Consider the following 27211-nt stretch of genomic DNA (forward strand, 5'->3'; position numbering starts at 1 on the left):
TAATTCTCACATTGACAATTGATATTTATATCTTTAGGGGTGAAGCAAGATGCTTTTCATATTCCCCGCTATCTGTTGTGGTTATAGTGAGGGTAAAATTTATGAGCAGTTTGCTCGCCCTGAATGGGCATGGAGATTTTGCATCGCTATAGGAGGCTAATATAGCTTTTGGTTTTCTATATTTGAATATGTCCGTTGCCTTGTATGCAGCAGCTTGCTGAACCAAATCGTTGGGGTGTGTGGATGTCTTTAGGAAAAACTCGGATGCTAAGGATTGTAGAAAAGAGAAAATATAAGGAATATTTGTATCTCTATGATGTTGATTGTTTCTAACATACCACGGGGCGTTCAGAATCATTCTCAAGCACTTGTTCTGCACTCGTTGTATCTTGATAATGTTAGTATTAGAGGTGTGACTTCATGCTGGAGAGGCATAGGTGATTATAGGACGAATTGTCATCTGGTATAGCTGCAATTTGATTCTGTTGTTGAGCTTGCTATTTCTATTAATTAGCGGATAGATCTGAGCTATGGCTTTAGATGCTTTTGCACACGTAGACTTGATGTGTTGGTTGAAAGATAGCTTTTTGTCGAGAATTATGCCCAGGTAATTTGTTTCTGTCTGCCAGGAAATTTTAGTATTGAATAGTAACACATCTCCTGCAAGAGACATTGGCCTTTTTGAGAAAAGAACAGCTGAAATTCTCACATTCAGCTTTATTTCCCTTTTTATATATATGGGTACTATGAGAGCTCTACTCCAATCATCTGAAATTCGTTCCTCTGTCCAGGCCTTCTGAACTATGCAGTGCAGCCACTATAAGACTGTTATACCTCCATATGTCAGCATTTCAGATCGAATATCATCTACTCCTGCCTTTCCACATTTCAGGCTTTTGATGGCTTTTTCCAACTTCAATTATGGATATGTATTCCTGACTGCATGCCTGGTCAGTATTTTTTACCACTGTGCTGTCATCACTGCTTGTTTCATTTAGCAGTTTTTCAAAGTAATTACTCCATACTTCAAGGATATCTTTTTCTCCTGTTTTCATGTCACCTTTATCATCTCCAACTCCTTTTACAGCACTCTTTCCTCCATTTCTGAGCTTCTTCAACAACCTCCAGAATATCTTGCCACCTTCTTTATATTTATTTTCTATGTTCTTACCAAAGTTTTACCATGACTTTTGTTTAGCTAGTTTTACACAGTGTTTAGCTTTCTTACATTTGTCTCTGTATTCTCTAAGAATACAAGCTGACTTATTTGCTAGGAACTTTTGATATGCTTTTTTCTTTTCTTTCTGCATCTTTAACTTCCTGTGTCCAACATGGAGTTCTGATTTTTCTATCCTTACCAACAATGCCTCTCCAGCTGAATCAGTCAGTGTTTTCTTCAGGGCTTGCCACTGAATCTCCAAGGTTTGGTTGCTGTTCTCAAACTCTTTCATTTTTTCTTCAATCATGTTTGTGTATTTTAGTCTACAATTCACATCTGAGAGCTGCTCAACTTTTATTTGTTTTAAAACTTTCTTACATGTTTTTCTTTTCAATATTATCCTGCTCAAGACTAAATGGTGATCTTTTCCAATTTCAAATTCTCGGTACACTCTGGTGTCCTGCACCAGGTAGTAAACATCACAGTTAACAATAATATAGTCAATGAGACTTTTCTTATTCTTTGCTTCTTCTCTCTATGTGAATTTGTGCACATTTTTGTTTTAACATTATGTTAGTAATAACCAGTCCATGTCCTGAGCAGAAATCCAACAGGTATTTGCCATTATTATTAGCTCTTTGCTCTTTTCTCCAATTTTCTCAATATATATTTGTATGTCTGACAATCATTTCCTACTCTGCTATTTAGATCCCCAACAAGGACCAACTTTTCCATTTTCTTTGTGTCAGTTGCTTTCTCTAAAGAGCCTCAAAAAATTCCTCCACTTCTACTTTAGTAGAACTTTCTGTGGGACCTTAGGCTCAAATAAGCTTATTGTCCAGTTCCCCATTCTCTTATTTGCCCACATCACTCTACTTGAGTGATGTGGGCAACACTCTACTTGAGACTGCCTGCCATTCAAGAAGATTAGCCTCATATTTAGTGTTTAGTACTATGGCTACTCCTTTTCCTTGATTGTCATTGCCTGAATATAACATTTTTATTTATTGCTCAGAAAGATCTCACCAGTTTTTGCCTTTTTTGTTTCAGTTCACCCCTATTATGTCTGGTACTTATCCATTTCCTCAGCTAGCTTCATTTATTTTCCATTCAGGCTTCTTATATTGATAGTACCTATCTTGAACTCTGGTGATGTTGAGTTGGGGTGGGTTTTAGGATTTGTTCCAGTAGCTGACTGCTGTCAGTATATATATATTACAAATGAGTGCTGAGTGATAGTAAAGGAATGAGATGCAAGAGTTCTTCTTCTTCTTCCTAACATGGAATATAGGCCATGTGGCCTGTTCCGGTCTCATGCCATCTCTTTCTTGGTCTTCCGATTCTTCTTTTTCCACTTATTTTGTATCTGTATAATATTTTTGGTAGTCTGCTGTTGTCCATTCGATTTAATGCAAGAGTTAAGGAGGGTAAATAATAAGATTAGAAAGGGAGTGAAGGGAAGGAATTATAATTGGGAGGGAAGGCAGTGGTGTGAAAGGTTTGGAGAGAGAGAGAGACAGAATGTAATGCAGAAAAGAGGGAGTGACATTGTAGGAGAAACACACGAGGATAGAAATTTGAAAACTAAATGAGGTTTGCAGTGCATTACAAGGACAAGTAATAAAGAAGTGCAACCTTATAGGAATTCTCTGATTCGAAAAAAGTAAATTGATGAAATGCTTGCTGAGAGTATAAGAAAGTGTATCACTTTAGTCATAAGGAAAGGAGAGTATGTGAACAAAATGATAATTGGTGCCAGTGACCTGAGAGATAGTGTGGCTAAAGATTTGTGAATTCTGTTAGAGATGGTGTAGGAAAAGAGTGAACAGATAGAGTAATGAGTTGATAATCCAGGTATGACAGTGGGGGAACTGAGGAAACAAGCATCACTAATGAATGATATGAAAATTGTAGAAAGAAGGGATTTTGATAGGTGTGTTTCTGAACTGCATATGATGGGCCGAAAAGAAGGTAGGTTATATTTGAAAGTTTATTTGAAAAATTGGTAGTATAGTAATAGCATTTACCAGAGAAATATCCCTTGTAACTAATTCTGCACCAAAGAAAGGAAACCTGAAAGACCAAAAATCAGAATTAAAAATGACATGATTCTTGAAGACAGAATTAAGAACTTTTAATGTGGAAAAACTACTTCAAAAAAACTGTTGATTAATTCACTGATAAACTTTGTTATGGATGCTGTGCCAAAAATAATACTCCAAAAAGAATTCCCATTAGTTCTTATATCAACCCCAAACACAAGGTCTCAAGACCTATAACACACCCAGTGTCCTGTGTGGGTAAGCAGTTAGAGAGAGAGAGAGAAGAAAGGACTATGTTAATATGTTTCTGCAAAAGTTGGAAGTTGTATGTGTTGGAGAAAATGGTAGGGGGAAAGATAGTAATTCTCGTAGAAAGGCTTATACGTTGGTTGCACATGATTACTAAATAATTTAAGGAATTCACAACGCATACTGGAATATAAATTAAAATAAACTTTAATATATACTTCCTATATTTCGGCAATGTCACGTTGCCATCTTCATGGGAACATAAGATTAAGACACATGCACGCAGGCACTGAAAACAGCAAATGAGGTCAAAGCGAGGAAACTACTGTTTTTCCTAAAGTCCTGATGGTGCCCCCTAGCGGGCTATATTAGGTATTCTTGGCCGTGCTCGTAAGAACTTCAGCCATTAGATCAGATCAAATACTTGGATCAGGATAGCAAAAGCAATAATCAGACTATGAAAAAGAGAGAAATCCTGAAAGTCATCCGACACAAGGTTGTAACTTGGTAGGGAGAAGGTTGATATGTAAAAAAAGAAATATTATTATTATTATTATTATTATTATTATTATTATTATTATTCCTGACACCTCCAAGGAGTCTGAAGACTCATCATGGAGGACACCTACAACTGTCTCAACTGATACAACTATCTCAACCACTACACCGAACCTCTACTACGAATCCTCTCCATCAACGCCATCTACCGCCCATCTCCACCACCACCACAACTGGTATTCTATGTCTGTAAATTGCATGTGTTCTGAAGGGCCGATTTGTCTGTATGCGGAATGAAAAACCCGAGTTTCCAGGAGAAAAAACCCTGCTATCTCCGTATGAGATCAGCTAACTCACCTTCGATTTAAATCGTCCAGATAAAGATTCCTCCCATCGCGATGAGAATCAAACTTAGGCCTTCCAATCGAAAGGTGCAATGTACTGTTGTTCTTTCAATTGCACTACGGAGGCGCTTATGCACAAGGTTATGATCAGGGTTGACAAGAGGAGAGCTCACATTAAGAGTAGATGAAGAGCTGTTAAGGAAAGTACCAGAATGTTAGGAGAATGATGATGGTCATCTGGAACTCTGGCAGGTACGTTAGCAATTCATGCTAAATCATTTAAGCTAGTTCTGTTTCTCCTCTAGCTCTCTGTCCACAAAGTCAGAAAAGGGAGACAGAACCAGTTGGAATTCTGAATGTTAAAATCTTCAAGAAAGATTATTTCACTGTTTAAGTGATTAAATTACATGTGATCAGCCATCAGAGACATATAATCAAAAAAGGTCAGCATAATCATCAGAACCAGGTAAGTGACAAAAGCAACAAATGAAGGCAATAAAACAAGGCTAGGAAATCTTAAGCTGAAACTTAACATATAATGGAGATTACATGACTGAAAACCTTTGGCCTAGAATATTAGACCTGACAAAGCCCATGTTCCACCCTTTACACAGAAGTCATCGTGGGAAAAGAGGAAAGTCAAGGTAAGCTGTAGTCATAGAGGACACCGTCCAAGGTCCAGTAATGAATAACACATCAGACATGGATGTGTGCAAGTGGTGGTGCATATTGCTGATTTCAGGTATTGTCAGTTATTATGGTACCCTTGCAGATAATTAAAGCAAGTCCATGTGAAGAAAACACTTCCATGTGAAGTTTTCTTGTTTGTTGGACTTCTTTTGGATTTGTTTTTATTATTTTTTGCAATTTTTTGTTGTATTTTTGATATATTTTAAATTTTTTTGTTGTTCCTTGGGCAATTTCTCTTCAGATTTGACTGTTGGAGTCTATTAGCATATAACATCATCTGCAAAGAGCAGAAGTGTGGTTTATGTGGTTTGACCTATTGAATCTTCAAGAGTTATTTTGTATCCATTTCCTGTCAGTTCATGAACATAGTCAAGGGTAATAGTAAAACAGATATGGAGCCAAAGATTCTCTCAGAAGACTACAATGGAAATAAGTATAACAGTTTTATAATACAAGTATTTGAAACTACTTGAATCCAAAGGAATGAGAGATAGTATCTAGATAAGATGGCATAATAGTAGAGGCTATTAAACATGGATGAAAGGAGTTTCAGAAACAATTACTAAATATCTGCAATACAGTTCTAGCTACAGCCAGCATTTCATCCCATTGGAAGGAATGTCTAATAATAATAAAAACAAGAAAGGCAATCTAAACAAACCTAAAAAATCACATAGGAAACACGCTGCTTCCTACCATAAATACTAAATATCTATAACAGTCTGCTTCTAAACTGAATTGAAACATATAAAACATCTCTTCTGCTCAAAAAATCAAGCTAGTTGATTTATCAAGCTTGTTAAATAGGAGCTATTGGACATATCTGCTACCATGCAAAGTGAAAGTTGCTAGGGGCAAAAGATTAAAACCTTCTTTTAATCTTAAACGTTTTATATTTCTTGAAATCCTTCAATCAATAGACGAAGGATATTAAAATATGTCAGGTATTATATCATACTCTCAAATAATTAAGCAATAGCAGAATCATACCAGATTCTGCACATGCAAGAGTAATGTTTATTGTACAGATGACTGTGAGCTTTTTTATTTGCACTGGAATTCTTCAGGAAGATTCTTTGGTTCCATATCTTTTACTATTACTGTTGACTATGTTTACAGACTCAAAGGAAATGGATACGCAATAACTCAGAAGATTCAGTAGGCCCAACTCACATAAGTCCCATTTGCAAATGATGTTGTGTACTAATTAACTCCAACATTCAGACCCAAATTGCCTAGATAATCTATGTAAAAATACAGCATTAATTGAATTTAACAGTTATAAACAGCAATAAAACTATTGTCCTAAAAAATAGAAGAAAATATTAAGCTAAATGACCACACCCTTGAAAAAGATTTTCAGTACTTTGGTTCCTACATAGATACTCTGACATGTTGAAAATAAAACACAATGCTCTTCAGTTTCATATAACTAGCTAATATCTTGAAATCCAAACTCATTTCCATAAATGCCAAATTTATCATACAAAAAAAAAACCACCATTCAAACCGTATTTACTCAAGCGTTTTGAGTTACCAGACATGGAACATGTCTGGTAACTCAAGACGCATTTAATATCATCAATAGCTTTGGCTCATGCCTTCAATCAGTATTAGGATAGACATGACAAAATCATATTCATAATACCGTTGTACTAATTTGCTATTTGTATATAAAGCTTGACTTCACATCAGTTGCCTCAGTATTATTGAGACCTTTATCATTTGTAATAATTAGAAATATGAAGCTGTTTGCAGAGGATGTAAAGTTGGGAAGAACTATAAGGAGTAGAACAGATGGTGGCCTTATAGGTTGAGCTGAGCAAATTGTGGGAAAGGGCAAGTGAGTGGAGCTAACACAGTTTAGTTTATTTGCAGTTTATTTGCAAAGTTAAGGGTATGATCTTGAAATTTGGTAAATAAGAATGGGATGCAGAGTATACTGTTAATGGGAAAATTTTGAAGGAGGTAGAGAAGATCTATGACTTGTGGTGAACAAAGATTTGAAGTTTAATTGCTAAAATTGTGACACCTCAACAGATTATGGCAATGATGAGGTGGACCTTAGCATATAGAAACAAAGAGTTTATGATTCCATTGTATGCATATGGAATATTTTGTGCAGATTTGGTCACCTAGTTTTCATGGGGAGTGGAAGAATATGATTGAGTCATATAAGTTGGTAAAGAGTTGTTATCAATTTAAGGCAGAAGAAATTTTTCTTAGAATGGAGGAAGACAAGGGTAGAACAAGAGACCATTCCTGGAAATTGTATGAGCAAGGGGAAAAGGGAGCAGGTTCTTTGCCTTTAGAGTAGTCGGTGATTGGAATACATTGCTTGAGAGTGTGATGAGTCTGGAACCTGTGAATGGGTTTAAGAAATGTTCATGACTTTTTTTTATATATATATATACAAGCCACTAGTGTGGTTACAGTATGTAGATGATGTATTTTGTCATTTGGCCCCATGGACAAGACACGTTGGATGCATTTGTCACCTGCCTAAATAGTCAACATCCCAAAATCTACTTCACAGTAGAAAAAGAATCGAATAATTGTTTACCATTTCTTGACACATTAGTCACCCACCTTACAGATGGATCACTATCTTTTTCCATCTACAGAAAACCAACACACACAGGAAGATACCTACATAAACAATCACATCGTCATCCAGTCCAACAGTATGGCATTTTAAAAACACTTACACACAGAGCCAGAGCCATTTGTTCTAACGATACAGCTCTGACCACAGAACTCAAATATCTGCGTCATACGTCTTGGCCAACAGCTACAATCCCCACAAAACAGATAAAATACTACATAGTATTTTACCCAATAGTACATACCCCCAATACACAAGAACACAACATGACCATTTCTATCCCCTATGTCAGAGGTACATCAGAGAAGATAGCCAAAGTACTGATGAAACATGGCCTCCACACCACTTTCAAACCTCATGCCAAACTAGCAACTCTGATCCGCTCGCCTAAGGATAAACTTCACCCTTTAGCACACCCAGGAGTGTATGAAGTTCCTTGTGATTGTGACTTGGCCTACTATGGACAAACAAGAAGATCAGTGAACATCTGCCTGGAAGAACATAAAAAATACATTCGCTACTATTACTATGGCAAGTCAGTACTGATAGACCATGCTTTGGACACGCCTTCACACAGGATTAGATGGGAAAAAATGAATGTGATATTTAGAAGTCGTTACAGATCTGAAAGATTATTTTGTGGGTCAGCAATGTCTTTGAAGAATCCTCCCAACCTTAAATATGGTTGCATTAATTTGCCAAAAATTTGGGAGACTGTTATCCAAAGAGCAACTCTCACATAGCTGCAATGTAATTTTTTTAAAAAAAAAAAAAAAACATTAGAGGGTGCCAAAATAGGACTTTAGATCTTTTGTCCATTGCAATCGTATTGTTTCACTCACTCACTGTTGCATGTACAAGTACGTTGTGCTCTGATGATGCTGATTTGAAATTCAGCAAAATATAAGCAATTAATAAAACATCTTTTTGATAAAATTGTTTGGTATTGTTAATACTGTTAAAAAAATAAGTCATGAATAACCATAAACACCTAAGCTTATCTGTTAGATTGGGTTTAAGAAATGGTTCAGTGATCTCTGTGTGTGAAAGTTTTGATCTCCTGTGATTGGTCAAGAGACCCATCACAGGAGGAATTTTAATAATAATGTTATAATCTTTTAATAATAATAATATAATATCCCATCCAAAACTAAATGACAGTCACCTTCTGTTTCAAATTCCTTGTAGCATTCAGAATTTATATTCTTATGTCCTGACCCAGTATGTTATTAACACTATGTTGGAACATAGTGTTAATGACTTATTCATATCCTAAACAGAAATCTGGCAGGAACTTACCATTATTATTATTTTCACAAATTTTCCCACATTTCTATTCATTTGATATTCATTTTCTACTGTGCTGTTTAGATCTCCTAGAAGGACCAACTTTTCCTTTATTTATTTATTTATTTTTAGTAACACCAGTTATTGATGTACTTTTGTTTTCCATTGAGACTTCTTATGCTGATGTTAAGTTTGAATTTATATACAAAATACACACAAAACTATAAACCCTTTTGAAAGAACTTTGTAAAATTTTTTTTAAAAAGTGTATTTTTTAAAGTGTGAATTCGTAAAATTTTATGTTTACACGAGCCATCTTTTGGAACATTTTTGCACAGTTTTCTCGCATTTCCAAATCTTCACTCAAAATCTTGTGAACAATGAAACGGTTAATATGCAATTCTTCAGAGATTATTTGGAGTATTAAACATTGACCTTTGTGGATGTAGCACCATACTCATTCAATGTTGATGTTCATTCTTGTTGTGATAGACCACTTAGTACATTGCTCATCTTCCATGCTTTCTATCCCTCCCAAAACATCTTGAGTACATGATAAAGAATCATTACCACACTCCCACTTATTTTTATTAAACCTTTCGGTAACACTGGCATTCGATTTAATACAAAATTTAATTGCACAACATTGTTCAAGATTTGCATGATGAACACACCAGACATACACTTACTAAAAACACAGTAATTCAACAGTTTTTACTTTACCAACAAGAAACTGGTACTGATGGAAAAAATGAAAATCACTCTAACATACTATGTCATCGTTGGTGTGATAGTAGTACTACCAGTTGTCGCAATAAAAAAAAATCTCATTACTTTTCTGCTAGATCTCATAGTTAAAATCTTTAAAAGGTTGTATATTTCAAAATATTAAAGAATATTTTTCTCTCAAATAGTTTTCATTAAAAAAAAAAAAGGTAATTTTTAGCTGAAATTTCCTTTGTAGGCAAACCATAGCAGCCTTAGCGATTTTGAAAAGCTTCATCATGCAGGATAAAAACTACAGCATTCAGTAAGTGAAAAATTAATAATAGATATAAAAATAACTAATTTATGTTTTATTTATTTAATCTAACTGTAAGTTATATTTATGGAATTTTTATGTTTTTGTAGATTGTCGTGTTTATGAGAGATGGAAGGAAAATATATAACCCATGAATAGTTATTAATTAGAGTATCAAACCACAAGTCAAATTTCTCATAATGATAGTGTCTCTTCATGGGAATTAACTATGATGCTAATAAAGTATATCAGTATTACTGTTATTTCTGGATCTTTACAGTCTGAAGACTTATTTTAGGAGGCCAAACTCTCACAGACCATATATTTCACTATTAATACATATCATATACATATCATATCTAACCATGAAAAGATGTGGCATCTGAGCATTGCCCACCCACTCTAGCATTGCATTCTACTCATTCACTACTTTTCATGCAAAAAAATCTCCTTTTTCACTTCTTCTTCTTACCTAACTTTTATACATTTTCCAGTGATTACCTTTTGTTTTTCCACTTGTTCTCAACTTGTATGCTCAATCCTATCTACCAAACTCTGCAGAATACTACAGAAAATTTAGTAAAAACAATTTCTTCAAAGACAATTTATCAAACACCAATTCACCCAAAGCAATTTACTGAAAAAGCAATTTTTGATTAGCAAACAGCTAATCCAAAAGCAATTCACTGAACAGCATTTAACTGAAAAAGCAGTTCATCAGAAGATGGTTTCTCCAAAAATACAATTCATTGATCAACAATTCACTAAAAATGCAATTTGTTGAATGGCAAGTACTGTAATTGAAAACCAACAGTTCACTGAAAAATTACAATCCATCTAAACTGCAAATCAATGAATGATCATCACTCATCATTCAAATTTTAAATTAAATTATAATTCATTTTTAAAACGAATCATTCAACTTAAAATTGAATTATAATTTAAATTAAAAATGAATTATTCAACTTAAAAATTAATTATAATTTAATTTAAAAATGAATCATTCAACTTAAAAATTAATTATAATTTATATTGTTTTTAAAGATTCAAAGATAGATAAGGAAGTTAGGGATGTCACTAATATACAGCACTTACAGAATGATTTGAATATGCTTGAACACAGTTTTCAATGTTAATAAAGTTATGCAGTTTGGCGTGATGGGATTTCTAATGGCATATTATATTATATTTGTATGATTATGCTTGGAAATCTGATGAGGCTAGGGATCTTGAAGTTATGGTGGATAGGAATTTGAAGTTCAAAGGTTATCTCAACTTTAGTCTAAAAATGTAAGTGGCGAAGTATTGCTCATAATTAGGTTTAATGGAATTAATATATCATAAAGAAATAATTAAGCATATGTTTAATTGTTTCAACATTGCATCTTTTTTACTGAGACATCTTCTGGGATACAATATAAAAATTGTAATAATATACACAAAACAATAAATGGAAGAAGTTAGACTAGAAGCCTAAAGTCCTGTGAGCAATGCCTTCTGTGGGTGCTGTTGGCTGGGAGATCTAAGAATTAATGTTTCCCAAATCTTGAGAAGTTTAACACAACCATATTTATTTAGATTAAGCTGATTTTTTAAATCTGCTGTTGATACTAATAAGGTCTTTCAAGTTTCATTTACTGTAGTTTTTTTTTCCCATTTGATTCTGTGGAAGGTATCCAAGTCATGGTCACCTAGACCTAACTGACCATAATTGTGGTGGCAGATGTATTTCTTGTATTCCCCAAGATGGATGTTGGCATATCTCCCAGTTTTTTTTTTTTTTTTTTTTTTTTTTATAACATGACAAATTGCAAGAAGAAGGAACCTTGTAAACATCTGGAACAGAGAAGGGAGGAAGTGGATTAGGCAAGATCAGATGAGCCCCAGTTCTAAACAAGGTTTGAAAGCAGTGCAGAGATTATTTCTTTAAAGTTCTATTTTTTTTTTCTTCTCGAGGTGCCTTGGATATAGGGAATGGTAATCGCATTACTATAATACAGGAGTGTCAAACTCAAATTGGACTGCAGGCTATTTGCTATAAAACTGTATCTCAAGTGGGCTACAAAAATTTTCAACTAAAAAAACCTGCACTAATTAGAATCGAAGGGAAGTGAAAAAATTAGTATAAATAAATTGGAAAATTAATAACAAAAATTTTATTTATTCTAAGCATTACAAGACATAAAATAATATTATAATGATTATGACAACTAAAAAAAATAATATAAAGAATATTTTTATTATATTAATATTTACAATAGATAGCATTTAATCCAAATTAAAACGAAATTAAATTTATTTAAATAAATCAAATATTTATATATTTATACATTCTAAAAAAAAAGTATAAACTCTCATTAATAACCATCACAAAAATTTACAGAGCATCCTGTTAATTTGAAATTTTTTGTGTTTGCGTTGAAATAAAATACTTCTATATTTTTTTTTTGGTGGGGGGGGGGAGCCTATATTTTGAATTTTTAAAGGAATTTTTAAATGTTACTGAAAATATTTTGGGGAAAAATTATAATATTTTTGGGTTAAAAAAAAAAAAAATATATATATATATATATATACACACACCTCATCATCATCATCATCATCAAATTCCTGCCATGTACCCTCAATGGGTGTACAGTATATATATATATATACTTGCATAATATAATTATAATAATTTAATTTCAGTATTTTATTTTTTTCCCGACACTTGACAACGTTTATTATTAACCAGCCTGTCAAAATTTGGACTCAAAGATTGTGAGCATACGACCTTCATTATGGCAGAAAGGTTGAAGTTGGTTAATCTTGATCTGTGAGCTGTTTTGTTACCTTTCATACATGAGAATAATTGTTCACATAAATAAGTGCTTCCAAAATAAAATAGAATTTTTTGCTGCAAACTTTTTTATTTCCGGATATTTTTGACCTAAATAACTATATTTTTGTTACACCAACTTCTTGGTATTTTGCTTTTAGAATGGAATCATTTTGGAAATCAATAAGTTCCATTTGAATACAAATAGGAGCTTTTTTTGAAATTAAAGGAAAAAGAATCCGTATAAAGCGAAAAAATTTCTTCTTGCTCCTTGAAATCTTTAAATGGCCTATCAAATTCTTCCTTTATCATTTCTAGTTTGGGACAGTATTGAGAAAAGATAAAACTTTGATTCTTATTGTTCAACTGTTCACACATAGGGAAGTAATTTAGAATATTCTCTTTTAAATGATTTTGAAACAAAACTAACTTACATCTAAAACTTGCCAGTGCATCATACATGTGTGTTATTAACTGATCTTTCCCCTGAAGTTTGACATTTAAATCATTCAAATGTCCTGTAATATCAACTAAGAATCCCAGATCTTGTACCCATGTCTGATCATTAAGAAATGCAACATCATGATTTTTCATTTCTAGGAACAATTTGATCTCCTCTAAAAGTAAAAAAAAGCTTTTTAGAACCTTATGACAAGATAACCAACGAATCTCTGTGTAATAAGGTAGCCCTTCAAATTCACTCTCCAAGTCTTTTAGAAATTGTGCAAACCGCGGTGATTGAGGCCTCTGGATCGGATGAAGTTCACGGTATTTGTCACAGGCTTAAGTACGCTGCTCATTTCCAACATTTTGGAATAATGCAGTGGAAAGATTGCAGTTTTGGAATGTCTGGATACATTTCCTTTAACTTTGCTGCAAGTCTTGACACAAAAACCTTTATTTTTGCCTGTCATTGCTGGAGCACCATCGGTTGTCACTGCTACGAGCCTGTTCAGAGGAAGTTGATATTTTTCAAAAATGCCCCACATGGCATCAAAATGTCTTCCCCTGTAGTGGTTCCATGAATGGGAATCATTTCCAAGAACTCTTCAGTAATATTCATATTGTTGTCGCAAGCCCGAAGAAACAAAGCAACTTGAGCCACGTCGTGAATATCGAAACTTTCATCAAGTGCAATTGAAAAGCACTGTACGTTTGTGGATATTTCTTGCAACTGGTCACGCAGATTATCTGCCATTTCGGTTATTCTTTTGATCACAGTATTTTTGGACAAAGAAATATCGCGAAATACTTGCACATTTTTGGGACATACATTTTCGACTGCTTTTATCATACATTCCTTAACCAAGGAACCGTCACTAAAAGGTTTGGAATGTTTCACCAATAAATAGCTGATTTCATAACTGGCTCTCACTGCTGATTCATTATCTTTCATAATTTTTGAAAATACTTGTTAACTTTGAAGTGAATTCTTCATACTTCTTAATTTTTCTTCTCTCAGTTTACCCTCAAAGCGTGAATATTGTTCTTTGTGAATTTTATCGTAGTGCCTTTTTATATTATATTCTTTGGCGACACTAATTGTTTTGTTACAAATAATGCACACAATTTTGTCCTTTGTTTCAGTGCAGAAGTAATTTAATTCCCATTTTTCTTGAAATTTTCTCCTCTCATCAGCAATTTTTATAAAAATTAACAATTTTTATAAAAATGTTTGAATAAAACCGCACAAAACTGTAGACCAGTGCATGATACTATTGCAAATAAAAATAAAAAATAATAATAAAAGGGATTCTCTCACTGCTAGATTGTCATTGAATTGTGTTCGCCGCACTGACTTCAAAGATGACAGATTGACTGTAGCAGGCAATTATAAACTCATAGCTGAATTCCCATGAGTGCATATGCTGCGTGTCATGTGAACAGCTGGTGGCCAATAGAATTCAGTTTTTTCAGTAGACTACCAGCAGCGTGCTGTAAATTAACAATGAAAGCATAAATATAGTTTATGACTGATTAGGATCGGATCTAACCTTGAAATTACGACATAAATTTTTATTACTGCAATTATATTATAGCAGATTGTTGTATCCATATTGTAACTATATAGTTTACGTTTGATTAGGATCGGATCTAACATTGAAATTGCGATATAAATTTTTATTACTGCAATTGTATTATAGCAAGTCATTGCATCCATATTGTAACTATAAATGTCGTATGAAAACGAATAAATTGATACCGTATTTACTCGAATATAACTCGCACTTTTTTTTCCCCCAAAATTAAAGCTAAAAAATCATGGTGCCAGATATATGCTGCGATTTTTAGAAACTAAAGTTTTCAGAAAAAAAACTGAAAATTGGGTACTTACCAAGAATCTCCTCTTTGTTATAGCTACTTCCTGCCTCCAGAGCGGTTTCCTTGTGCACGTTGTCAAAGTCATCTATTCAAATAGCATCATCTTCTTTCCCATCATCCCAAGTAAAAATTACAAGTAATTTACAAGGTTTTAGATATGTAATGAACATCCTTCACGAATGTCGGAGAAGTGAAAGCAAAATGTGAAATAGGCAGCAATGGTAGGCCAGTAGAGATAGAACAGCTATGAAGATGTGGATATGATTGGTGCGGTATTAACAAAAGATCGCGTTACCGAAACACAAAGTCAAGCCGACATTTTTGAGCTGAAACGCTAATTCTTTTCAACCAAATTCCATAATATCTGAAACTGTCTTAACAATATTCACTCTATATGTCTTAGTTTTAACATGTTTATGAATTTTATTGCAGCTTCGTGTTTGAGTTAGTGGGGCACTCACACACATCTAACTAAAAACAGTAAATTTTAGTTAGATACTTTGTTTGCCGGTGAAACATATATGGTTTGCTTAAGTCTAAACAGCATGGTTAATTTGGGAAGGGACATGTGATTCATTAGTTAGTGCTGTTTTTATACCAGTTGTCTCTAATTGCAGTTGGGGAAGGCATGTTGTTTACCACAGGGAGCGAGTTATTGTTCTGACGTGAGTGTGGTTAAACTTTATTTTCGTGTGCGATGTACAGTACATGCAAAACTTTTTAATTGCTTTTTTCATAAAGTAAAATCAGGGTTCAGGGGTGTGAGTCATATGCGAGGGCAAGCTATATTTGAGTAAATACAGTATTTCTGTTTTATTATAAAAAGCGGGGTGCTTAAGGGTCAAAGCTGTATAACTGAGAGGAGATCTCCATATAGCCTTTAAAGGAATGCGGAGAACCGACCAGGGCTTCTGACCTAATGTCGAATCCTCACCTTCTCGTGGTGCACCCTGTTGGGTATCTACTTGGATACTGAACGAATGAGGATGGGCTGGCAATTTGGGATTTAGCCGACCAAATTGTATTCTTATTGGTTAAACCAAAATAAAAAATGATGGTACGACATGACAAAATTTCATGCGGGCTGGGGCGTCACCTGGTTAAACAAGGGCCCCCATTGTTTTCGCCAGGGAACCAGGGCGAACAGCGAAAAGTCAGCTACTGGAACAAATCTGAAAACAAACCCCAACTCAACATCACCAGAGTTAAAGATCGGTACTATCAACATAAGAAGCCTGAATGGCAAAGAAATGGAGCTAGCTGAGGAATTTGATAAGTACCAGATCGACATAATAGGGGTGACCGAAACAAAAAAGACAAAACTGGTAAGATCTTTCTGAACAATAAATACAAAATGTTATATTCAGGAAATGACAATCAAGGAAAAGAAGGAGTAGCCATAGTATTCAACACAAAATGCGAGGCTAATCTTCTTGAATGGCAAGTAATGTGGGCAAATATGAGAATGGGGAACTGGACAATGAGACTTATTTGTGCCTATGCTCCCACAGAAGGTTCTACTAAGGTAGAAGTGGAGGAATTTTTTGAGGCTTTAGAAAAGTAACTGACACAATTAAAAAGGAAAAGTTGGTCCTTGTTGGGGATCTAAATAGCAGAGTAGGAAATGATTGTGAGACATACAAAAATATATTGGGAAAATTTGGAGAAAAAAGCAAAGCTAATAATAATGGCAAATATTTGTTGGATTTCTGCTCAGGACGTGGACTGGTTATTACTAACACCATGTTCCAACATAAAAATGTGCACAAATTCACATGGAGAGAAGAGGCAAGGAATAAGAAAAGTCTCATTGACTACGTTATTGTTGATAGTGATGTTTTCTCCCTGGTGCAGGACACCAGAGTGTACAGAGGATTTGAAATTGGAAGCGATCACTATTTAGTCTTGAGCAGGATAAAATTGAATTTCATATTGAAAAGAATAACATGTAAGAAAGTTTTAAAGTGAATAAAAGTTCAGCAGCTCTCAGATGTGCACTGTAGACTAAAATACACAATGATTATTGAAACAAAAATGAAAGAGTTTGAGAACAGGAATCAAACCTTGGAGATTCAGTGGCAAACTTTGAAGAAAACATTGATTGATTCTGCCAGAGAGGCATGTGGTGAGGTTGTCTGCAAGGATAAAAAAATCAGAACTCCCTGGTGGACACAGAAAGTTAAAGAGGCAGTGAAGGAAAAGAAGAAAGCATATAAAAAGTTCCTGTCAAATAAGTCAGCTTGTGCTCTTAGAGAATACAGAGACAAATGCAAGAATGCTAAACACTGTGTAAAACTAGTGAAACAAAATTCATGGGAGAACTTTGGCAAGAATATAGAAAATAAATATCAAGAAGGTGGCAAAATATTCTGGAGGTTGTTGAAGAAGCTTAGGAAGGGAGGAAAGAGTGCTGTAAAAGGAGTTAGAGATGATAAAAGTGACATGAAAATGGGAGAAAAAGATATCCTTGAAGTATGGAGTAATTACTTTGAAAAACTGCTAAATGAAACAAGCAGTGATGACAGCACAGTGGTAGAAAACACTGACCAGGCATGCTGTCAGGAATACATATCCATACTTGAAGTAGAAAAAGTCATCAAAGGCTTGAAATGTGGAAAGGCAGCAGGAGTAGATGATATTCGACCAGAAATGCTGAAGTATGGTGGTATAAAAGTCTTACAGTGGCTGCACTGCATAGTTCAGAATGCCTGGACAGAGGGAAGAATTCCCGATGATTTTGATAAAGGAACTGTAGTGGTGTTCTTGTAGCTCCACAGCTCCTTTATCAAAATTTGTTACCAAACTCATCAAACCACTACTAACAACGTCTATCTGTATGATCAAAAATACAGATGACTTATTCTGGAAATTAAGCAACACTACTCCATCATAGGATGACATCCTCTCCTCACTAGATGCAACTTCATTATACACCAACGTGGATGTTCCCAAAACTTTAGACATCGTACACACACTACTCTCCGAGGACCACACCCTACACACACACACGCACAAAATTAACACCAAATGACATCATTAGTTTGATTAAACTCACAATATCTGCCAACTTCTTTAAATTCAACAACTCCTTATATGTTCAAATTTTCGGTCTCCCAATGGGCCAAAACATCAGTGGACAATTAGCGGAGTTATTCCTGGCACACATTGAATCACTTCTACTCCCCCCTTCCCTCCCCCCGGCATCACCTTCTATGGAAGATACGTAGACGATATTCTATGCATCGGCAAACCCTCACACATCTCCGCCTTACAAACGTCCCTCAACGATTTTAGCAACCGACTACAATTCACCATGGAAACAGAACAGAACAGAACAAATCCATCAATTTCTTAAATCTTACATTAATCAGAAGCCATAACAGAATTGCCACGAAGATATTTCACAAACCCACACATGTTGGAAACTACCTCCATATCAATTCATACCACCCATATTCCGTTAAAAAATCAGTCATCCTATCACAATTTATCAATGCTTACAAATTCTCCACCAACAGCAATTTTCTTTACACTGAACTCAAGTATTTAACACAGGTTTTCAAAAATCGCAACTACCCCACGCATCTAATAAATTACACGAACTATACGGCAAAATCCCGTCTTAACAATAATACAACAAAAGCAGACTTCCCTGACACGTATGGTCATCAAATTGCCATACATCCAAAACACATACAAGGCTTACAAATACATTTTCAAAAACACGGACTATAAGCTAATATTCACCACAAACCATAAATTAGCAACTCTCCTAAAACCTACTTAATCTCTCACTCACAAAGAATTATTCGAACACCACAACGTAGTCTACAAATTTCCTTGTCAAAAAGGAAAATTGTAGACTAATCACCTACACGGGTGACAAGGAAATTTTTCACCTACACGGGCTCTACAATTAGGTCGTTATGGACTAGACTACAAGAGCACTTCAGGGATTGCAATATTCCCATTCCAGAATATCTGAACACAAAAAAACATCGCAACATCAAAAAGAAAAACAAACCACAGAGTACAGGGAAGACTGAAATTGCAGCTCACTCCCTTGAACTAAAACACATCCTCCAAATTGACAAAGCCATAATCATTGACAAACAAGAAAACGAAACGATGCTTAGAATATCCGAAACTATTGCCATAAAATGCGATGGTAATTCTATCAACGTCCACCGCCCCTACCTAATTTCCGAATGTTGGACGTTCCAAAACTTACAAATTAAGCCATGCCTCCGGCCATCTAGCGACAACAAATGCCCAAGTTTGGCAGATACATCTTGCAGCCTTGACATAGCCCTACAGTCATTCCCACAAAGTTCCGACGATGGTCAGACGATGACCGAAACGGTCCACACCCCGTAAACCCTTGCCCCAGTTTCCACATAAGGATACCCTTCCCCTTCTTTCCCCCCCTCTCCCCACAACAAAATAATATATATATATATTTATATATATATTATTAATGTAACCCGGGTTCCCAAACTTATTTCCCATGTCTCAAGTACATCCCCATGTTCTCCCCCCCCCCGTTTACACACAACCTTTCAACAAGCGCCTTGGATTTAGAAGGCATCTTTAAACCAAAAACAAGGTATGTACATAATTTTTCCACATTTTTTATTCTGCCATAATTGCCTTCTATACTCACCCATAATGCCCTAAATATATATATATATACCCCTTTTGAGTTATATTAGCCAATGTATTAAATATAAGGGACACTCCTAAACAAAAACAGGCTAAAATAGGTTAATTATATAGGAATACATATCCATACTTGAAGTAGGATATGTATTTAAGTTTTGTTGAAGTAGAAAAAGCCATCAAAGGCTTGAAATGTGGAAAGGCATCAGGAGTAGATGATATTCGACCAGAACCTGTGGGACAAGTGAAACATTTCAGCTACTTTTCAGGCACGATTTTTACTGAAGATGGTAAATTAAATATAGAAATAGACAACAGAATCAGCAAAGCTGGTATGGTAGGAAGTCAATTGAATAAATTCATATGGAATAAGAGAGAAATTAGTCGGAACACTAAATTAGCTATATACAAGACAGTGTTCAAACCAGTTTTAACTTATGGATCTGAGAGCTGTGTCAGAAGTAAAACACTTGACCAAAGACTAGAGACCGCAGATATGACAGTCCTGAGAAAGATTATAGGCATGAGGAGATGGCATCAATGGCAATATCATATTAAAAACGAGGAAATTAGGAAAGAACTTGACATTGTCAACATCCAGGAATGCGTTAGCATAGCTAATCTCAGGTGTTATGGTCACTTAAACAGAATGGGCGAAGAAAGATTAGCAAAACAAGTGTTCTCTGCCAGGTTGGCAGGAAAACGACCCAGAGAAAGACCAAGATATAGGTGGATTGATACAGTACAATGTGCCTTAGACGATAGAAATATAAGATCTGATAACATTGGAGTCTTGACAAGTAACAAACTGATTTGGAGGAAAATTGTAGATAGGAAGTTAGTAATAATGTAAATTTTTCATTTAGTACTATCATATCCTGTACACCCTTTGAGTGTACATGGCAGGAATTTGATGATGATGATGATTATAAAAAGCAATCATCATTTTTTTAAAATCTTTCCTTGAGGCTTCGGGAGCTGCACTAAATTGCTTTGGAGGCCGCTATAATATGTATGTTGAAAGGGATGTGAGGTGATGGAAGGAACAACTATTTTGTTAATTTTTTGGTATTGTAGCCATTGAACAGGAAGGTTTAGCAAATAAAGGTAGAGTTCAGCTATGAGAGAAATCTGGTTTGAACAATAGTTGGAAGTTCTGCTGATGAAGGTTTTAATGATACTATGTTGGGAGGGAGGATGATGAGAAAGTTGGAGTATCTACCCATTTCGGTAGGTGCTGAGAAAGAAAGAGTGCAATTGTTTAAAGATGTGTGATTACAGTGTCCAGAAATGGCAGGTTGGTATTATTTTCTTTTTCTGTAGTAAACTGAATTCTGGGGATACTGACTGTTGTGATGGAGTAGAAAAGAATCTGATGGGTCCAAGTTATGTGGCTAAATGGAGAACACATCATCAGTATATGTGGTGCACACATAGTGGACACATCATAGCATATGTGGTGGACACAGGAGGTTAAAGAGGTAGTGAAGGAAAAGAAGAAACCATATCAAGAGTTCCTGGCAAATATGTCAGCTTGTGCACTTAGAGAATACAGAGACAAATGTAAGAAAGCTAAACACTGTGTAAAACTAGCTAAACAAAAGTCATGGTAAAACTTTGGTAAGAACATAGAAAATAAATATCAAGAAGGTAGCAAAATATTGTGGAGGTTGTTGAAAAAGCTCAGAAATGGAGGAGAGAGTGCTGTAAAAGAAATTACAGATGATAAAGGTAACATGAAAACTAAAGAAAAGATATCTTTAAAGTATGGAGTAATTACTTTGAGAAATTGCTAAATGAAACACTGACCAGGCATGCAGTCAGGAATATATATCCATAATTGAAGTTGAAAAAAGCCATGAAAAGCCTGAAATGTGGAATGGCAGCAGGAGTAGATGATATTCTACCAGAAATGCTGACAAATGGAGGTATAAAAGTCTTACAATGGCTGCACTGTATACTTCAGAAGGCCTGGACAGAGGGACAAATTCCAGATTATTGGAGTAGCGCACTCATAGCACCCACATATAAAAAGGGAAATAAAACTGAATGTGTGAATTACAGAGTTATTTCCCTACTGAGTGTTCCTAGTAAGATTTATGCAGGTATGCTGAGAAATGGTTGAGAAGGATTGTGGAAGAGAAGCTTGGTGAAGAACAAGCTGGATTCATACCAAATAGAGGCTGTCAGCATCAGATTTTCACTTTATGACAAATAGTTGATAAATCATGGGGATACAACAAAGATCTGTGTTTGATCTGGAAAAGGCATATGAACAATGTGCTAAGTGAAAAGCTATTCAAAATGCTCCACTGACACCATACAGTTGTATAGTGTCAGTGGAGCATTATATCATGCAATAATTAGTCTTTATTTGAGTTGTAAGCCAGCAGTCAGAATTGAGGGAAGTACAGGAAGATAGTATAATGTTAAATCTGGTGTCAGACAAGGTTGTACATAAATCCCCTCTTTTATTCATTATCTATATGGATCACATTATGAATGAAAGCAGTATTAAACCTGATATCAAAATTGGAGATGTTAATCTCAGCTCTTTACTTTATGCAGACGATGTTATACTTCTAAATAAATCTGGTACAAGTCTGCAAGATTCTCTGACTAAAGCGAATAACTGTTGTAATAGATATGGTATGAATGTCAGCAACAACAAGCAAAAGACAGTGAAAATAGGCAGAACCATTGAAAATATCAACTGCATTGTGAATGGAGAACATATGGAACAAGTAAAACATTTCTACTTAGGCATGATTTTTAGGGAAGATGATAAATTAAATATGGAAATAGACAACAGAATCAACAAAGCTGGTATGGTAGTATATGGAATAAGAGAGAAATTAGTCACAACACTAAATTATTATTATTATTATTATTATTATTATTATTACGGGTATCTCCATGGAGTCAGTAGACTCATCGCGGGAGACCCAAACTAGCAAAACAATATCTGTCATATCTCTTCTTGAATTCATTTACAGACGAAGAGCTCACAACTAAGTCAGGCAATGAATTCCACTCATTCACCACCCTCCAGGCAAAAAACCTTGTTCTGACACCTTTGTTAACCACACTCTTCTTTAATTTCCAGAGATGACCTCTTGTTCTTCCATCACTATCACACAGCTGAAACATTTCCCCTGCATCAATCCTATAAAAACCTTTTAGTAATTTGAATGTTTCTATCATATCACCTCTTCTTCGCCTATCAACCAATCTCTGCAATCCACAAGCTCTCAATCTATCAATGTAGGGAGTATTTTTTATATCACTCACCAACTTGGTCACTCTTCTCTGAACCCTCTCCACAGCCTCCTGATCTCCAAGGAATCCAGGTGACCAGACCTGAGCACAGTAATCCAAATGTGGAAGTATCAATGCTTTATAAAGGGGAATAATAACCTCTTTATCTCTGGATGTCAGTGTGTTCCTCAACAACCAAGTAATCCTATGTGCAATCTTGGACACGTTAGCAATGTGTCCTCTGAACTTCATCTCCCTATCTACCAATACCCCTAAGTCCCTAGCCTCATCAATCTCTTGGAGTACCTTTCCATCGATGTAGTACACAGCTGGTAATCTTTTAATCCCAAAATGCATGACTTTACACTTTTCCACATTGAACTGACATCCATTTTCTTTTGCCCATTTTACCAGCTTATTTAAATCCTCCTGCAAACTTTCAACATCAGCTTGATTTTTTATTGCACTACACAACTTTGCATCATCAGCAAACAACTGAATATCTCCCTTTAAGCCGTTTCCTATATCATTTATATACAAATTAAACAACATTGGCCCAAGCACAGAGCCCTGAGGTACACCACTGGTCACCTGCCTCATTCTGGACTCGGCTCCTCCATACACCACCTTATGGTATCTCTCCCTGAGCCATTCTCCTATCCATATCACCAATTTAATATCCATTCCCATCTGCTCCAATTTGCGTAACAGTGTTCTATGGGGTATCCTGTCAAAAGCCTTAGCAAAATCCAGAAGTACCACTGTGTAGCCAGTTCCTTTGTCCAACTTGGATGTTATTCTATTATGAATAGTTAATAGATTGCTAAGGCAGGATCTACCTTTAACAAAACCATGTTGGCCTCTATAGAGTATCATATCCTGATCCACCCATTCTTGAATTTTGTCTTTAACCAACTTTTCCAATACTTTTACCACTACTCCTGAGATGGTGATTGGTCTGTAATTCAATACCGCAGTTTTAGAGCCACCCTTATGCAAAGGAACCACTTTGCCTAACTTCCACTCCCTAGGGACCATACCAGAGTTCAAACTTAAATTAAATATCCAGGTAAGAGGGGTTGACAATTCATTTGCACATTCACGCAACACCCGAGCTGATATTCCATCTAAGCCTACCGCAGTGTTTGCATTTAAGTTTTGCAATATATTTAATACCTCTGATTCTTTAGCTTCAATTCTCACATTAGGTATTGCTATAGGTATAGAGATATCCTCACTTGGGTGATAGACTTTTGAGAAGTGATCACTCAGTAACTCGACTATTACATCTGATTTTGTCACCTCAATACCATCAGCACCCACTAAGGTTATCCTTCCGAAGTCATTCTTCCTCTTACTTGCCACATAGCGGAAGAACTCTTTGGGATTACCCTTGATCTCTTTGGCTAAGGTCTTCTCATAATCTGATTTAGCTTTTCTTACTATGCTGGTAACCTTCCTAGCTTGAGCCTTGTACTGCTCATGGGTGTCCTGATCACCCTTCTCCTTGTAAATTCTCCATAACATTTTCTTTTTTTGCAGTTCAAGCTTGATACTACTGCTCATCCATCTAATGCCTGCCTTGTTTGACCTCCTGACCATAGGGACACAATCTGATATTGCTTTCCTCAGATACCCGCTGATTTTATCCCAAGCACTGCTAACATCTTTCCCTTGCAATATGTTTTGCCATGGGATGGCTGCAAGCTCACTCCTGATCAATTATGATAAATTAGCTGTATACAAGACAGTGTTCAAACCAATTTTAACTTATGGATCTTGAGAGCTGGGTTAGAAATAAAACTCTTGACCAAAGACTAGAGACCACAGATATGAGAGTCCTGAGAAAGATTAGGGGCATGAACAGATGGCATCAATGGCAATATCATATTAAAAATAGGATATTAGGAAAGAACTTGATATTATTAGCATCCAGGAATGTGTTAGCAGAGCTAATCTCAGATAGTATGGTCACTTAAACAGAATGGGAAAGGAAAGATTAGCAAAACAAGTTTCTCTGCCAGATTGGCCAGAAAAAGACCCAGAGGAAGACCAAGTTATAGGTGGATTGATAGAGTAAAAAGTGCCTTAGAAGACAGAAATATAAGATCTGATAATGTTGGAGTCTTGACAGGTAACAGATTGATTTTGAGGAAAATTGTAGGTAGGAAGTTAGTGGTGATGTAAATTTTTCATGTAGTCCTGTCCTGTCTTGAAAAAACTTTCTGTAAAAAAAAAAATACCATTTCCTTATACTACATTGGCAGTTTCTAGATGTATAGCACAATTTCTAAAACAAGTCAGTATTATGATTTATTTTAAACTTTTTCACATCCCTACATAATTCTCTGCATTTGCCAAAAGACAGCAATTCTTTTTGTATATGCTCTGGAATAGACAAGAGCCCACGTACCTGTGGCAATTTTTATTGGGGTAGATTAAAAAAACATTTGAAATTCTTGAAATGTAACAGGAAAGATCAAAGGGGGGGTTCTATCTACACATGTGTTCTCAGACCATCATGAATGGAGATTAGTCCTCTACCTGGATGCCTTACCTGGAAGACAATCTCTTTTTAAGGACATTTAAGGAATAATTGGTAAAACGATAGTGTGATACTTCAAACAGGGATTAAGGCCTCATATTTCCTGACATTTGGAAGTCTTTTTATAAATTCATGTAACCTATCAGATTTTTCATTATGCCTAATCTAAAGACCTTGCACAATAATGGATATTTCATGCTCATTTCATATTGAATGACATGTGGTTCATCTGTATTATCATTAATGTTAGTTGTTTCAAAACAGCAGCTGTTAGAAGTGTTCCAATTTTTTTTTGTATAATTCACTTGTATGTTTATTTTCCTAATGAAGCTGTTTAGAAGTTTAATTTATTATTATTCATTTCTTTTACAATAAATCTGTGTGTGTAAATCCTGCAATTGTAATTTCTGTTAACCATTTTCCTTGCAGTTTGGTTTCATTAAATTTTGGTAGTTTGTTAAACACTTTTGTTTTAGTGATAATTGATTATATACTCTTTATTCTTGCTCCTCTAGTTGCAGTAGTAAAAATAATTTATTTTGAAGAGAAATGAGATAGATTTTGACTTTGGATTATTTTTTATTTGATTAAAATCTTGAACTGTTTCGCACAGAGATCTTTCTCAGTATCTTAAAAGATGGTGGGGAAAAGGATTTGATGAAGACTTGTGCCTTCTGAGTGATAGCAAAGGTGGTCTGCATGAAGAAAAAGTAAGCATTATATTTTTAACCCTTAAATAAAATTTTTGAATTGAAGTAATACCAATTGAAATAATCTCAAATCATTCACTTTGATCTAAAGTTTTTTTTTGGTGTATATAATAATCCCTTAGGTCATAGTAAGAAAGCAGTTCTGGTCAGATAGTTGAAGGGTTGGTTAATTAACTGAAGGTACAATTACATTGTGCCACATAATTGTGCCTTCTGATAATGAAATATCTTTATATAATATAAAAAATAACAACATAAGGCTACAGTAAAACTGTAACCTTATGTTTTAGTCTTATACTATAGTTAAGTAACATTAAAATTGAATAAATATTCAATTCAAAATATTTATAATGGTAGATATGGCAAATTGCAGTATTTATTTAATAAAGTTTTTTAAAGCACCACAAATTCATTGCCCATTTTATTCATTTACTAATTCACCATACAAAGAATCTGCTCCTTTAGTGTTTTTATACTTGCTTAACTTCTAAGGATCTTCGTCATCCATCTTCTGTTCCATGAAAAATTTCTGTATCTCTTCAGTAACATCCTTTCACTAACTTATGTGTATATTGCACAATTTTGTGTTTCCTCCTATTTATCTAGAACTTACTTTCCCTCAGTTTATTCACATCTCAGTCTTGAACACATAATGGTTACTTGCTGCTCAGCTTCTACAGCACTCCCCTTCTCTTTAGCCCAACATTCTACCAATGCTGGGTAAACATTATTACTACACCCAAAGCTGAAGTTGTTTGTGTTGAGTAGTTTATATGTTGTTTGATCAAGGCCATATACAGATGAAACAAAGTTTGATAAGCAATTCAAAATTCTTTGTGAAATTATTATCTATTTATCATATGGCTATTACATCACAAGAAAAAGAAACATACATATGCAGTGTCGGTGACAATTATAACAGTATGTATATAATTAAAATATAAATAGACATATATATAAAAAATCTAAACTTGACATCTCTAAATATATGTATATAGCACAAA

General features: G+C 35.0%; 1 protein-coding gene across 2 annotated transcripts in view; it reads left to right on the forward strand.

Moving 5' to 3' along the window:
• The window catches only part of LOC150094127 (IQ calmodulin-binding motif-containing protein 1-like), a 240009-nt gene that overhangs the window by 83885 nt on the left and 128913 nt on the right, over nucleotides 1–27211 (forward strand). For both annotated transcript variants that reach the window (XM_090412272.1, XM_090412273.1), the window contains exons 6-7: nucleotides 9839–9904; nucleotides 26111–26207. In XM_090412272.1, coding sequence (XP_090268398.1) covers nucleotides 9839–9904; nucleotides 26111–26207 — 163 coding nt within the window. The remainder of the gene's footprint in view (nucleotides 1–9838; nucleotides 9905–26110; nucleotides 26208–27211) is intronic.

The sequence above is a fragment of the Typopeltis vanoorti genome, chromosome 22 (genome assembly GCF_054136105.1).
Source record: "Typopeltis vanoorti isolate ZY-2024b chromosome 22, IOZ_Tvanoo_1.0, whole genome shotgun sequence".
Lineage (NCBI taxonomy): Eukaryota > Metazoa > Arthropoda > Arachnida > Uropygi > Thelyphonidae > Typopeltis > Typopeltis vanoorti.